General features: G+C 43.9%; 2 protein-coding genes across 2 annotated transcripts; both read left to right on the top strand.

Moving 5' to 3' along the window:
* Positions 1-201: 201 nt before the first annotated feature.
* On the top strand, positions 202-4979 carry dnajc22 (DnaJ (Hsp40) homolog, subfamily C, member 22). Its single transcript, XM_010875130.4, has 5 exons — positions 202-469; positions 906-1537; positions 4115-4301; positions 4427-4532; positions 4695-4979. The coding sequence occupies exons 2-5, from the start codon at positions 979-981 to the stop codon at positions 4878-4880; spliced, it is 1038 nt and encodes a 345-aa protein (XP_010873432.2). The 5' UTR covers positions 202-469; positions 906-978; the 3' UTR covers positions 4881-4979.
* Positions 4980-6815: 1836 nt separating this feature from the next.
* ikzf4 (IKAROS family zinc finger 4) lies at positions 6816-16117 on the top strand. Its single transcript, XM_034295703.1, has 8 exons — positions 6816-6901; positions 6993-7047; positions 7180-7290; positions 8767-9060; positions 11608-11775; positions 12587-12745; positions 13111-13236; positions 13369-16117. Exons 1-8 carry the CDS (start codon positions 6887-6889, stop codon positions 14298-14300), a joined length of 1860 nt encoding a protein of 619 aa, XP_034151594.1. The 5' UTR covers positions 6816-6886; the 3' UTR covers positions 14301-16117.
* The last annotated feature ends 144 nt before the right edge of the window (positions 16118-16261 follow it).

The raw sequence follows: 16261 nt of genomic DNA, 5'->3' as shown, positions 1-16261 counted from the left end.
ATTCGAATTTTCTTTTGTAATTAATAGATTGGGTGAAGGGAGACCGCGAAACTCCAATTAAATAAGGTATTTTGTGATTGGCTGATAAAATTTAGATGTGAGTTGATTGGTCTAACCAATGCTTCATGCATATTGGCCATGTTCTAACTATTGTTGAGCTGTAATTAACTTTTAGTCCTCTGGCTGTTGCGACATTGTCCGCATGGGTGCTTTATTACAACGAAGAAATAATTTTGCGAAAAACAGAATTTTGAAACATAATATTGCAGGAATATGAATCGACACATTTGCTTACTTTCTATTAAGACATTGTTCATTTTCTGTCCCAAAATACCATATCTACCCCTGTATCACCATTGCAGCTGTCCAGGAGGGTTGAGTCAAGTTTATAGTGCCTATTCATCATCCAAAGTCCATTACTGATGCAACAACGTTCTACGGAAGAAGTAGTACTGCCGAGATTTGTAGGGTAAGCTTTTGCCAGTTACAAACTTAAAATCGTGTTTTTGTAATGTACTCAGAACAACAGTTGACTAGTGTACAGTGCTGGTTAATCTACAGTAAATTAACAGAGAATTTGATATACTGAAGTAAATAAAGTATTTTAGCTGAAAACTTATTTTTGTTTAGTCCCCTCTTCATATTAAAGGACAGCATAGCACCCAAAATGTACAGGTTTGACCGTTGATTACTTTGGTAGGCGTTATCATTTACCTTCAACTCATCACTGTATAACCATGTATTATATCTTGTCTATAGTTTGTCCCTTCACAAAATGCAGTAACATCCTTTATGGATTTATTTAAATAATTAGAGTATAGTCATTTTCTAGTTACATTTTATTAAAAAAAAAACAGTGTCACCCTTTTATTCAATAATCCAGATTTTGCTTCACAAAATCGCAGGCGCTTGTCTTCGAGGATGACAGTGTTCCTTCTACAGTCTGAACCCTGATCCACTGAAGTCGGGCCTAACATCATGGTCAAAAAAGTGACTGTCACCTATGCTTTATGGGCCTTGGGTGGACCCTTGGGGCTTCACCACCTGTACTTAGGAAGAGATAACCACGCTCTGCTGTGGATGCTCACCCTCGGGGGATTCGGAGTGGGGTGGGCCAGAGAGTTCTTCCGGATCCCTGCCTACGTGGGAGAAGCCAACCGGGAGATGGCGGGAGCAGTGAGAGAGAGGACGACTCGCCAGATGCCAAGACCGCCACCTGTGAGCGCTGCCAGATTCGCCGGTCAGATTTCCGTCGGGATATATTTCGGAACGGTGGCACTGATCGGCCTGAACTCTCTGAGTTTCTTCTACCTGATTGTTCTCCCACTGAGTGTGGGCGCCGGGGTCCATCTGGTTTCCAGTGTGGGAGACCAGACAACTGACCTACACAAGACCCTCCTTGCCTGTATCATCACCTCGCCTATCTTTTATGGCAGCACCATCTCTCCTTTGCCCATCAGCATTGCCGCCAGTGTTACAGCGGCACAGCACCGCAGGTTCAAAACCCATCCCCCTTCCGGGAGTCAAAAAGAACTGGGTAGGTAGGGCCCATTGCCCCGTAATTTCACATCTTCAGCCTATATGTTCCTCTTTTACAATATATTGTAGGCTACTGTCCACCCGAACCTGCCTATGATGGCCTTTTTGCTAGTGCTGTCTATGGCAGTGTTGGTAAAACGTTCTGGCCTGAGGGACACATCAGGCTTTCGAGTTCAACAGAGGACTGGACCGTTTTTATTTTGGACAAAACCTGTGTGCAGACTAGGGAAAGGCAGGTATTTCAAAAGATACAGTCTAGGCCTGTTATCATTTCTACATGCTTTCTATCTGGTTTCAAACGGCCCCATACCACTTAAACCTCCCTGGGACCAGATTAGAAGGGCTCATGGGCTGGACCATGACTGCCACCAAAACTTGCATATACAATAGAAAAGTACAGAATATTTCGCTTGTTTTTAAGTCATACATCTATGTAGATATAAGTATATATTCCATGTAGATATAAGTATACAGTATCTCACAAAAGTGAGTACACCCCTCACATTATTGTAAATATTTGAGTATATCTTTTCATGTGACAACACTGAAGAAATGATACTTTGCTACAATGTGAAGTAGTGAGTGTACAGCTTGTATAACAGTGTAAATTTGCTGTCTCCTCAAAATAACTCAACACACAGCCATTAATGTCTAAACCGCTGGCAACACAAGTGAGTACACCCCTAAGTGAAAATGTCCAAATTGGGCCCAATTAACAATTTTTCCTCCACGGTGTCATGTGACTCGTTAGTCTTACAAGGTCTCAGGTGTGAATGGGGAGGTGTGTTAAATTTGGTTTCATTGCTCTCACACTCCCTCATACTGGTCACGGGAAGTTCAACATGGCACCTCATGGCAAAGAACTCTCTGAGGATCTGAAAAAAAATTATATTGTTGCCCTACATAAAGATGGCCTAGGCTATAAGAAGATTGCCAAGACCCTGAAACTGAACTGCAGCACAGTGACCAAGACCATACAGCGGTTTAACAGAACAGGTTCCACTCAGAACAGGCCTTGCCATGGTCGACCCAAAGAAGGTGAGTGCACATGCTCAGCGTCATATCCGGAGGTTGTCTTGGGGAAAAAGACATATGAGTGCTGCCAGTATTGCTACACAGGTTGAAGGGGTGGGGGGGTCAGCCTGTCAGTGCTCAGACCATACACCGCACACTGCATCAAATTGGTCTGCATGGCTGTCATCCCAGAATGAAGTCTCTTCTAAAGATGATGCACAAGAAAGCCTGCAACCAGTTTGCTGAAGACAAGAAGACTAAGGATTTGTTTTACTGGAACCATGTCCTGTGGTCTGATGAGACCAAGACAAACGTATTTGGTTCAGATGGTGTCAAGCGTGTGTGGCTGCAACCAGGTGAGGAGTACAAAGACAAGTGTGTATTGCCTACAGTCAAGCATGTTTGTGGGAGTGTCATGGTTTGGGGCTGCATGAGTGCTGCTGGCACTGGGGAGCTACAGTTCATTGAGGGAACCATGAATGCCAACATGTACTGTGACATACTGAAGCAGAGCATGATCCCCTTTCTTTGGAGACTGGGCCGCAGGGCAGTTTTCCAACAGGATAACGACCCCAAACACACCTCCAAGACGACCACTGCCTTGCTAAAGAAGCTGAGGGTAAAGGTGATGGACTGGCAAAGCATTTCTCCAGACCGTAACCCTATTGAGCACCTGTGGGGCATCCTCAACTGGAAGGTGGAGGAGCGCAAGTTCTCTAACATCCACCAGCTCCGTGATTTCATCATGGAGAAGTGGAATAGGACTCCAGTGGTAACCTGTGAAGCTCTGGTGAACTCCATGCCAAAGGGGGTTAAGACAGTGCTGGAAAATGATGGTGGCCACACAAAATATTGACACTTTGGGCCCAATTTGGACATTTTCACTTGCGACAGTGTACTCACTTTTGTTGCCAGCGGTTTAGACATTAATGGCTGTGTGTTGAGTAATTTTGAGGGGACAGAAAATGTACACTGTTATATAAGCTGTACAATAACAGTCCACCTTGACCCTCAGGTTCTTTAGCAAGGCAGTGATCATCTTGGAGGTGTGTTTGTGGTCGTTATGTTGGAATACTGTCCTGCAGCCCAGACACAGGGGAGGGAAAATGGCAAATTGGGCCAAATTTGGACATTTTCACTTTTGTTGCCAGCGGTTTAGACATTAATGGCTGTGTGTGGAGTTATTTTGAGGGGACACCAAATGTACACTGTTTTACAAGCAGGACAGTCACTACTTTACATTTTAGCAAAGTATCATTTCTTCAGTGTTGTCACATGAAAGGATATAATTAAATATTTACAAAAATGTGAGGGGTGTACTCACTTTTGTGAGATACTGTGTGTGTATATACACCACAACCCTCCAAGTTACATATTCACACCCACCACAACCCTCTAAGCTACCCAGTTCGTTTTTTGTCATACCCGTGGGATACATATAAAATACAAGCGCTTTCAGCCAATCAGAATACAGGGTTCAAACACCCTCTCTATATGGATGAATCAACATTTGTGTTCCTTGTTGTTCACTGTTGTGTCCATACATGTCTCTGTTGTCTAGGCCCTCGTGTGTATCGCCTGACCCTGGCCTGGCTGGCCTTCTCAGCTCCGCTGGCTTACTGTGTCTTCCACAACACCACCGCCACTCTCTACTACCTGTCCGACTGTGTGGCAGCCCTGCTGGACATGTTCTGGTTCTTTCCGTGGCTGCGCTCGGTGGTCGAGTATTTCCTGCTGCTACCCTACAGGTACATCACATCCACAACCACAGCCTGTAAAGCAAAGAAACAAACCAACAATGCGGGTTTTGTTATTGTGAATGTGTTTGGGTGTGAACCCAATAATGACAGTGTGTCAAATATAAACCGGACAGGGTCCTGTGCGCCTTTACGGGCTGGGGCCCCTCAGAGGAGAGCTGGAGGAAAGTGTTGGATATACTGCTTACAGAGCGCAGTCAGAGGGAGAGAGAGGCCATGGCTGTGAGTATGATTGTAACGTTTTAGATAATATTGATTATCAATAGCATAAGATACTTTAGGTGGCTGTTAATATGAAATACTCACTGATACTATTTATGCTACCTGCTAATTGGCTCTATTTACTGTATGTATTGTATGTACTGTAAATGTGTGATGTTTCAGGTGTTGTCAGTGCACGAGGAGTCTTCTGCAGAGGAAATTGCACATAGCTACAGAGAGCTGGTGAAGGTTTGGCACCCGGACCACAACCCTGGCGAGATGGAGGAGTCCCAGAAGATGTTTATACAGATCCAGGAGGCCTATGAGACTCTGCTTAAACGTCAGAAGCCGCATAGCAGAAATGAGTGAAATATGAGTGATATAACATACCAGAAGATCTCTATGTTCACATCATGTAACAAATATGTTTATTAAAGGGAACTCCAGTCTCTGTTTCATTTAATATCACACCTGACTTACTTAACAAAGGGCATGGGGGGTGGACCTGCCATCAGGCTACTGCAAGTTTATTTCTGGTTGCTGGTGGGAGTATGCGCTCTCCTCCAACCACGTATTGTACCGACAAATAGTTTCTTGTTGAGCAAGCGGGGGAAATGGTTGAGAGAGAGAGAGAGAGAGAGAAAAGGGATGAAAGAAGGGATGATGGCTGGACAAAATTTGCATTAGAAAAAACATTTCTCGATCTTCAACTCTCCTAAACCTGCTGAGGAGTTACTGTAATAAGGCAAGGTCATACTTGCAAATCTGATTAAAAATAAGGTAAAACTGGGTGGGGGGAAATGTTAATAATACGAATGTAGCAATGCATAAAAGTAAGGTCACAAAACAAGACAGTTTTGAATTGAGAATGGTGGCACTATGGCTGTTTTACCAAATCAGAAACCGGAAAAACAATTATGTGGGAGTCCTAAAAACCCAGAACCTGGAAAGTTGCAGGCTCCTGTTATGACTAGCAAACTGTTTTATGCCTGCAGTTTCGCAGCAGTGTTTGCTGCCATCTCCTGGTAAATTATTAGGCACCATAAAACAATGTTGGTAGAACACCTAGGCTTATTTAATGGACCGGGTATTATTCACTCTCAACAGTAAAAACGATTTAAGACTACCGATTTTTAAATCTACTAAATTATTCAGTGATGTTGCAATTTGACAGATTAATTACATTTGTATTATTACTATAGGCCTAATCTAATGCGCTTGGCTGCTGCCCTGCACCCACGGGATACAAATATTGAGGCTTATGTGTGGTGTCTACATATTGTAAAGAACAATTAACAATACGGTTCTATTTAGAAATGATGATGCATCGACGTGTTCGGTAATCACTGGCTGTTGATCAGGATATCTGTTGTACAGTTATTCGGCCTATATCCCAGCATGGGCCCGGAAGTTGTCTGGGATTCCCAGGTAAAGAAGATAACGGAGATGCTGCTGTCGCCAGAAAGCAACCAGATATTCTGACATTTAAAAGCAAAACAACTGTTGTTCGCCAGGTAATTTAGAGTGTGATGCATTTGTTAACAACAGCGTTATAGGTGTTTTGTCATTAGTTTTGATGTACAGCATTAGTCGGGTGGGTGGGTGCCATAGCAACGGCTCAGAATAAACATTTATATTCCGATAGTTTGACATCTCAAATTCGTATGTTAGCTGTATCAAACAGGAAAGTGCACGTCAAAAACATAATTGTGTAGACTTTTGACGCTTGATTTCTCGCATTATTGCCTTGCGCCTTTTTACTGTCACATCCACCTCCTCGTTCCATCATCTCGCACAATCAGTGACACTAATGTAGAATTTTTTCCAGAAAGTGATTGTGGCACGGTTGCAGCGGTAGGCCTACCTGTTGCTTCTGGACCGCCAACAATGTTACATTCTGAACAGAAAATAATGGTAGTCCACCAAAATTGGCTATAACGTGTCCGTCCTGATGAGTGATAGAAATGGCTCCATCTGGCTAAATAAGTGTAAAACATTTTACCATTGTTTCTGTATTTTATTTGGACGCCTTATCTTCTTGGTTACATATTCCCATTAATGACATTAACATGATTGCCATGTAACTAAGATGATGATAAATTAGAAATTTGGTTAAAAAAAATATACCTCCCCATTTCCTGTGTAGGAGGAAAAGCCTCAACTCAGCAGTTACTGACTATAAATGTTGAACTCCTTTTGTGTATTTCCTGGCACCTGAGGATAGATTAATCTAGATAGGCTACACTAAAGTAACCACACTTTTTTTGAAACACTTTAATATTCAGTAAAATTTGTAAAGCGATAAATTGGGCTTCTTTTTCATATAGAAATAGAAGGCTGCTGCAAGAATATGTTTAACATGGTGAGCATCACTGATGCAGACATGCTTGGTAATGATGAAATAGGATTGTATTTTGAAGTATCTCAGGCGTGAGACCAGATCATAGCTGTGACTTGTCTGTTTTTCTTTTTGTGCCTCAGTCAGCTGGTGAGAGAATGAATGTTGACCACTGCAATGGACGTCCATACATGTCAGGTAATAAAAGATGGTGAATTGTTTTCCGAAGAGTTACATTTTTTTAAAGGAACAAAATGTATATTACTGTACTTTAGCCAAGTTCAATACATGGAGCATTAATGTCCGTATGTCCGTGATGTGTATTCGCAGGCAGTGAAGGAGAGCCACTAAGGGAGCATGGTGATTCGCATGGACATTTGAGAGTTCCAACAGCTAGCACTCCAGACAGACAGCAGTCCTCTCCAAACCAACCGCTCAGTGGTCAGCCATCTCTCTATAAACCCTACCTGCTATTTGTATAACCAACCAAATGTACTGTTCAGTGCCCTCTGAAATTACTGGAACAGTCAAGTGTTTTCGATTTCATTATTAATTCTCAGCTTTTTTTATGAGGGTGTCAGTATATATATATATATATACTAGTTTCATCATTTATAAATGACAACACATTTTATACATGGTACATGTACATTTTTTAAATGTTTGTAGTTTCTGTCCACAATACCTTTTTTTCTGAACTCTTTCTTAGCAAACTATAACCTGTCCAACTTGGTTTTGAGGCAAACTAGTGGTTTGCACCTTGCAGAGTAGCTTCTGTTGTTCTGCTGGTAAAGTATTCTGCAAAGGGCTACCAAATTCACGTCTTCCTCCTGGAGGGTGTTCCTGATTTGAAATATGACTATTCTTTATGCAACATACTGTAGATCAAAACACTCATGTGAACTATTGGGAACATAAAAAAAAGAATGACCTATTGAAAAACAAATTAGCAAGCAGCATCATTCTTATTTGGAACTAAATATGTTAACTACATTTGAAATAACACAACAGCACAAAAACATATATTAATCTAACAGGGGAAACTACGCTGCTTATGGCCTGATATCTGTGGCATGCAAGCGAAAGAGGAACAAAAATTATAAAACTGACATTACTTGGGCTGAGTTGTGTTTCAAAATATTGAATATTTGTATATTATTGAATATATGTGAATATTGTGATTTTTTTATTTTATTTGCGTAGGGAGGTCCAGCAGTCCACTGTCTCTGCTCAAAACCTCTGCCCAGTCCACATGTTCAAAACCGACAAAAAAGATTAGAATGTGAATTTGATTAATTGTGTAGTTCTACCTATTAGGGTATTTCCATCTGCTAAACTTAGCAGCGCTTGACTTCTTTTTAATTATGCTCAAAACTGAATTTTTTGGTGATACTAAGATTCTGCCTATGTTTCTGATTTGCCAGTCTCATAAGGATTTCCTTGACTTTAATTTACACCTCTTCAGTCCTGTTGACACATTATTAGCATACTCCAAAGGAAAACACAAAGCCTAGAATCAAGACTTGACAGCTCTCTTATGCCTACACAAATTGCAACTAAACATACCTTATAGTAATTTATAGATGGTGAAACTACCCAGAATTATAAACATTAACCTCATTGTAATTTGAAATCCAAACTTTCAGAGTATAGAGACGAATTAAGAAAAAAGCTTCACTGTCCAAATAATTACAGAGGACGCAGTGTATCACATGCAAAACTGACTGAAGGTTATTAACAAGGGCATTTATCTAATTTTAGGAATTATTTCAATAAGATACATCTTGGTATGTCAGACTGTAAGGATTGACATGATCCAGTGCGGTGTCCAGTCCTTTTCTCTCTACCTTTTCCTTTGCTTAATTATGAAAAGGGTTTTGAACAAAGAGTCTTCCCCCCTGTCTCTACTCTCTCTAGTCAACTCCATAAAGGTAGAACTCCACAGTGACGATGAGCTTGGTGGTGCTCCACAACCAGAAAGAAGAAAGGGAGAGAAGGATGATGGATGGAGGGATAACATGATAGAAAAGGGAAGTGGAGGACAGCAGGGGTTTCTGGGAAGACCGGGAAGTTGTTATGGGGAGCGGGCTGGTCCTCAGACAGAGTCCCCTGGTCCTATCCGACTGCCCAATGGGAAGCTTAAATGTGAAGTGTGTGGAATGATCTGCATCGGACCCAATGTACTGATGGTGCACAAGCGCAGTCACACAGGTGAGGCTAGATTAACAGACAAGCGAGTAGGTTGAAATACCCAGAAACCTTGAGTAGTCGATGTGAATAGTGAGGCTCCATTTATTTATCACATATGCCTTGTTTGTTATGAGCAAATTGGTCTTTGCTTTTTTTCACACCCTATTTCCCTCTTTTACAATTTTGTCACATCAAATTGTGTCTCATTGCAAAAACGCCCAACGAATTCGGGAGAGGCAAGCTTTCATTGTTATAATCATTGGGGTCAAGTTATGCTTCTTTTTGTCCGCGCTGCTGTTCCAACCAGGATGTCGCGTGGGTCAACTTGTGGGAGGGCCCGCTAACCTGATGACCTCAGTTTACTTTGGCCAAGCTGACTGAGTGTCGCTAGAGCAGAAATAGATCAGTAAATCCCAGTTGACAATGCCACTCCGCTTAATGCAGGGCATTTTCCATCTTCAGTGGGACTTTCCAGTCAATCGTCAGCTAGTAGCACAGTCAAGGAACTAACCTAGGTTGTGGTGGAAAACTTGGTGCTACAAAAGAGTACCTACAGTGGGGAGAACAAGTATTTGATACACTGCCTATTTAGCAGGTTTTTCTACTTACAAAGCATGTAGATGTCTGTCATTTCTATTGCATGACATAAGTATTTGATACATCAGAAAAGCAGAACTTAATATTTGGTACAGAAACCTTTGTTTGTAATTACAGAGATCATATGTTTCCTGTAGTTCTTGACCAGGTTTGCACACACTGCAGCAGGGATTTTGTCCCACTCCTCCATATAGACATTCTCCAGATCCTTCAGGTTTCGGGGCTGTCGCTGGGAAATACGGACTATCAGCTCCCTCCAAAGATTTGCTATTGGGTTCAGGTCTGGCGACTGGCTAGGCCACTCCAGGACCTTGAGATGCTTCTTACAGAGCCACTCCTTAGTTGCCCTGGCTGTGTGTTTCGGGTCGTTGTCATGCTCGAAGACCCAGCCACAACCCATCTTCAATGCTCTTACAGAGACGGAATCTAAAACAAAAATCCAGAAAAAATTAATTTGCATTTTATTGCATGACATAAGTATTTGATCACCTACCAACCAGTAAGAATTCCGGCTCTCACAGACCTGTTAGTTTTTCTTTAAGAAGCCCTCCTGTTCTCCACTCATTACCTGTATTAACTGCACCTGTTTGAACTAGTTACATATATAAAAGACACCTGTCCACACACTCAATCAAACAGACGGCAACCTCTCCACAATGGTCAAGACCAGAGAGCTGTGTAAGGACATCAGGGATAAAATTGTAGACCTGCACAAGGCTGAGATGGGCTACAGGACAATAGGAAAGCAGCTTGGTGAGAAGGCAACAACTGTTGGCTCAATTATTAGAAAATGGAAGAAGTTCAAGATGACGGTCAGTCTCCCTCGGTCTGGGGCTCCATGCAAGATCTCACCTCATGGGGCATCAATGATCATGAGGAAGGTGAGGGATCAGCCCAGAACTACACGGCAGGACCTGGTCAATGAGCTGAAGAGAGCTGGGACCACAGTCTCAAAGAGAACCATTAGTAACACACTACACTGTCATGGATTAAAATCCTGCAGCGCACGCAATGTCCCCCTGCTCAAGCCAGCGCATGTCCAGGCCCATCTGAAGTTTGCCAATGACCATCTGGATGATCCAGAGGAGGAATGGGAGAAGGTCATGTGGTCTGATGAGACAAAAACAGAGCTTTTTGGTCTAAACTCCACTCGCTGTGTTTTTGGAGGAAGAAGAAGGATGAGTACAACCCCAAGAACACCATCCCAACCGTGAAGCATGGAGGTGTAAACATCATTCTTTGGGGTTGCTTTTCTGCAACAACCTCCTTCCCTCAGTAAGAGCATTGAAGATGGGTCGTGGCTGGGTCTTCCAGCAACGCCCCGAAACACACAGCCAGGGCATCTAAGGAGTGGCTCCATAAGAAGCATCTCAAGGTCCTGGAGTGGCCTAGCCAGTCGCCAGACCTGAACCCAATAGAAAATCTTTGGAGGGAGCTGAAAGTCCGTATTTCCCAGCGACAGCCCCGAAACCTGAAGGATCTAGAGAATGTCTGTATGGAGGAGTGGGACAAAATCCCTGCTGTAGTGTGTGCAAACCTGGTCAAGAACTACAGGAAACATATGATCTCTGTAATTGCAAACAAAGGTTTCTGTACCAAATATTAAGTTCTGCTTTTCTGATGTATCAAATACTTATGTCATGCAATATAAATTACATACCTCTACATGCTTTGTAAGTGGGAAAACCTGCTAAATCGGCAATGTATCAAATACTTGCTCTCCCCACTGTAATTTGACCACTGATCCACCTTCGAGTATGATCCTCATTATTTTTATGTCTTCATATGCAAAGTAAATGTCTTGACTCCAGCTACAAGGCAGTTTCTTTAAACATATATTAGCCACGTCACTCTTTATGCACCATTTCCTCTGACTTTTTCTAACATTGTGTCATAGTGAATAAGTGTTGATCCACTGCTTTGCTCCAAGTGGGCCGCAGTAAAAACACTGGTTGCCCATGTTGTCGTCAGGTGAACGTCCGTTCCAGTGCACAGAGTGCGGAGCCTCCTTTACCCAGAAAGGCAACTTGCTGCGCCACATGAAGCTCCATTCTGGAGAGAAGCCCTTTAAATGTGTCTTCTGTGACTACGCCTGCCGCCGCCGGGACGCGCTCACTGGGCACATCCGCACACACACCGGTAAGACAGAGGGGCCCGTTTCACGCCGGGAAAAAGGCCGGGAAACTGGTAAGGACGTCAGAGGCCCGGCTGGACTGAGCGGGACCGGATGAGTAATAGAACCAGGCGCAGTCCCTTTGTGTGGTGTGTTGGCAGTGTAAGAGCCCATTGTGTTACGTAACAGTAATGAAACAGCATCCCCTCTCAGTTTTCTGTGTTGTCACTAGAAGAAGACCAAATTCTTAGCAAAATGCATATTGATGCATTGTCAAGGTCCATTAACCTCTAGAGTGGGGCTTAGAGGAAGTACATACCTTTTTCTCTTCTCTGGAATGTAAGTTACCACACATGACATTTAAAATGACTGAAAACAGGATGTCCTGTTGTTGTTTTTTCTGTTAATGAAGACATGCATGTAACAGGTGTAGATACGAGACAGATTGGGAGGTCTTTCTGCTGTTCTTAGCAAATAGATACGGTTTCGTGTAAACCTAACTCGTATAAAGACGGATTTCGGCGAAATGACGTTAGTCTCTGTGAAGGTGGAACATTGCGGTGGAGTATTGGGTGTTTTCAAATGTCATAGGCGTGGAACAGCGTACGGTTTCGGGAATCTACGGAGAAGGGGGAGTCCTTAATGACTACTCCATCAAATACTATTGAATAGAATTGATAGCATCCACATTACCTTTTTTATTTTAATTGACTTAATTCCCAGTATCAATTGTCTTGTTGAATTGTGTAGACCAAATTTGATCAAAACAGAGCAATAGAAGGGTGCATGGGCGTGACTCATTGATTGACCCTGCATGGGTGTGTTTCTGTTCTACAGTACCCTCTCCGACTATGGGTAAACCTTTCAAATGCAGCTACTGTGGTCGTAGCTACAAGCAGCAGAGCTCCCTGGAAAAGCACCTTGAACATTGCCAAAGCTACCTACAGAATCTACAAGACCATCAGGCAGCATTCAACACTGACCAGACGGCACAAGGTAACACACACACATTTAATGTAGAACGTACATGTGTTAACACATTGTGACTCCACCATCATCCACAAAACACAAGCTTTCAGAGAATCATTGTCACCAAGGGAGCATGTTTGGGATGCTCTGGATAAGACGTGTACAATAGCTTGTTACAGTTCCTGCCGATATCCGGCAATTTGGCACAGCCATGGGAGGGTGGGACAAAATTCTAAATTGTCTGATTTACTTACGAACTGTAACTCAGTCGAAACGTTCAAACTGTTGCATGTTGCATTTATATTTTTGTACAGTGTAAAACATAATACTTTTTTGCCTTATGTCAATGTAGTAACTATGTATTTGAACAGCATCTGTTGTGTTTCTTGTAGTTGAGGATTCCCCAGTCATGGAGCCAGACCTTGTCGTCCAGCCATCCACTGACAAACTGTGCTTCATAGACAGACTGGCCAACAGCATCACCAAACGCAAAAGTTCCACACCACAGAAGTTTGTAGGTGAGATGTTCTTCCCCTTGTGTCTTTTTTCCACAACTCCCTAAAAGTATTGAAAGCTAACACTATTACAACCCAATAAAAGCCTTTTATGTACCTGAGGTTGTCAATACCAATGTGCTCTTTTCTGCCCAGGAGACAAACACACAAGCCTCTACGAGCCTGACAGGCCTCAGAAACTGTCCCCTTGTCCTGAAAACAATCAGGAAGGAGACCTGCACTCTTTGCCCAGCTCTCATCTGGAGGTAGGGTCTGGTGCATCAGGGTCAGTGGGGGCGGGTTTGGAGGGCAGGTACCTGCGCAGGTGTGGAGCAGGTGGGGACTTTGGCTCTGAGCCCCCTCAGCTGGCCCCGCCCCATCCTGTCGGCCTTGCCCAGTCAGACGCCAGCCCAGGAAGCAGCTCCCTTTACTGTCACCTGCTCCCTCTGGGTGCCCCGCTCAATGGCAGAGCGGTTGTGTCTGTGGGGCTCGCTGGACAGATATCCGGCGAAGGAAACGTGGACGTCCCATCGGGCCTCAGTCCCACTGACCCCAGTGGCCCTTGCAACGGCTGCCATGACTCCAAAGACAAGTCCGATACGGAGAGCACCGCCGAGGAGAAGCGGAGCACCGGGTTCATGCCTCCAACCAGCACCTCCAACAACCAGCACCACCCCCACCTACAGTACCTAGCCCCAGCCCTGCTCCGTAGCCACCCGTACTTCTGTCCCAACCCCAGCCGCTCAAAAGACCCAGAAGACCCCGGCATGGAGAGGACTTGCCCCATGCCTATCGTCACCACCAGACCCGCCGCTGCGAAGGGGTCGAGGAGCCCCACTTCAGGTTTACCGCCCGTCTCCAGGAAGGCGTTCGTACAGGTGCAGGTGGTGGACGGCCGGGGGCGGGCTGTGCGGTCGTTCCGCTGTGAGCACTGTCGCATGTTCTTCCTGGACCACGTCATGTTCACCATCCATATGGGCTGCCACGGCTTCCGGCAGCCCTTCCAGTGCAACGTCTGTGGCCACCGCAGCCTGGACCGCTATCAGTTCAGCTCGCACATCGTCCGCGGGGAGCACCAGGTGGGCTGAGCGGTGAAGTGGAGAGCTGGTCCCAACCACTCCTTTAAGCCCGTCTGCCGGGGGTCTGCTGGGGGTCTGCCGGGGGTCTGCCGGGGGTCTGCCGGGGGTCTACCAGGGCCAAACAGTTACCATCGGTGTCGTGGTTCCACATCGGCGCGTCTGAGGGTGAGAGTCATGGCAGAGGGAGTGAACTGGGACAGGGCTTGGGAGTGAATTGGGACAGGCCTTCGGAGTAAATTGGGATAGGCCTTCGGAGTGAATTGGGATAGGCCTTGGGAGTGATTTGGGACAGGCCTAGGGAGAGAATTGGGACAGGGTTAGGGAATGATTTGGGACAGGCCTAGGGAGAGAATTGGGACAGGCCTAGGGAATGATTTGGGACAGGCCTAGGGAATGATTTGGGTGATAAATCTGGGTGGTGTGAGAGGTGGGGGTGTCTGCTGGTTTTAAATATGGGCTCAGGTTTGTTCTGTACCACATTACACAGACACCCATTACCTTAACTGTCAATCTTTTTATAGGGATATATCAGGGATGTTTAGCACTTGTTTAAAGAGGGGGCATTTATATGGTTGTGATGTACTGACTTAACTTTTACATAGCAGGAACCAAGCTCAAGTTTATAGAGGGCATATACGTAGGACACACGAGGCAAACCATACAAGACAACGAGGATATGCAAAGATTGTTTACAACCTTTTAATTTAACGACTTCAAAGAGGATCATAACCAGTGAATTTCCCGCTTTAGGTCCAAGCAGAATGTGACACACGTCAGGGACACAAAGTAGACACAAGTACAGGCTTGAAACGGTAGTGCAGACCTGGCTGCTGACCCGTAATAGACAGGACTACACGGAGGTCTTCAGGTGGACAAGGCCACAACCTCTCGCAGAGCATTGCACTGGGCTCTGCTTGCCGACGTGAAGCTAGGTATCCCTTTTTATCGGAGATATGACCGATTGCACTAATTTATTAAAATGAAATGCTTTCAAAAATGACAACTTTGTATAAAAAAAATATTCTAACCTGACTTAAGAGGTTCTGTGGTTAGAGCTGCCAGCTACAGAACAGGGTAATGTGTTTGTCTGGCAATCTCCACTTAAAATCGGTGCCCGTTGACAATTGTACGGTTTCCGACGGAAAGGAAGCCCAGCGCTGATGTTTTTTTCCATGTTGGTCTTCACTACTGAGTTCAAATCTGATTGGCAAAAGACCAATTAGAGGAATAAAGCACAACTGATGCGTTTGTCTAAATGTAGCTATAATCTCCATCTCAACTGAGGTGAATCAAATGTCGAAAATGAAGGATTACTTGATTCTAGTTGCACAAACCAGAGATTTGTCAGTGGGAGAAGCACCCAAAAAGTGTCCATGAAAAACATGTTAGACATTTATCACATTTGTATTTACCTATGTAGTGTCTAATAAAGCCTTGGTATCTGTGGTTTGCTATACTCCAAAAATGTCTCGCCAGAGTTAGCAACCCTGAAGTCCAGAAACTGTTACCTCCTGCAAAGCAACAGAAAACCTCTTGCCTAAATGTATTTGAGCTCGATGTTGCAGTATCATTGTTTGAAACCCAATTCAGTGTTGTGTCATTTTGTGTCTGTTTGCATTCTTGTGCACAAATGGCAAACAAACGTTTATTTCTTTATAGAAAAAGAAATGAATGCACTTGATAGTTCAATGACATGAGAAAATGTGCTCACCAGTTAGTCATTTTTAATTATCTTTGTATCTTTGACACTGTACCAGCTTCAAACTAAGCAGCCAACTTGGAGAAGTTACTGTTAGGCTTTCGTTTAACTTTGATGTTTTGAAAAATTTTGGGAAATAAATTGAACATAAAAACATTTACCTCAAGAGACATAAATCTGCCTCTTTCTTTGAAATAGATGTTACTTTCAGTATCCAGTGCTTTTATTGTATGCAACCAAGTAGCTTTCTAATAAATGTGTTGTAAACATC

The sequence above is a fragment of the Esox lucius genome, chromosome 12 (genome assembly GCF_011004845.1).
Source record: "Esox lucius isolate fEsoLuc1 chromosome 12, fEsoLuc1.pri, whole genome shotgun sequence".
Lineage (NCBI taxonomy): Eukaryota > Metazoa > Chordata > Actinopteri > Esociformes > Esocidae > Esox > Esox lucius.
This window is presented reverse-complemented; position numbering and strand designations above follow the sequence as displayed.

Bases quoted from the DNA above. Each gene is read 5' to 3' on its own strand.
- dnajc22 (XM_010875130.4), top strand. From the start codon at position 979: ATGGTCAAAAAAGTGACTGTCACCTATGCTTTATGGGCCTTGGGTGGA. The intron at 1,538-4,114 runs GTAGGTAGGGCC...TCTGTTGTCTAG, and splicing joins CGGGAGTCAAAAAGAACTGG to GCCCTCGTGTGTATCGCCTG. The intron at 4,533-4,694 runs GTGAGTATGATT...GTGATGTTTCAG, and splicing joins GGGAGAGAGAGGCCATGGCT to GTGTTGTCAGTGCACGAGGA.
- ikzf4 (XM_034295703.1), top strand. The intron at 9,061-11,607 runs GTGAGGCTAGAT...TGTTGTCGTCAG, and splicing joins GCACAAGCGCAGTCACACAG to GTGAACGTCCGTTCCAGTGC. The intron at 12,746-13,110 runs GTAACACACACA...TGTTTCTTGTAG, and splicing joins CACTGACCAGACGGCACAAG to TTGAGGATTCCCCAGTCATG.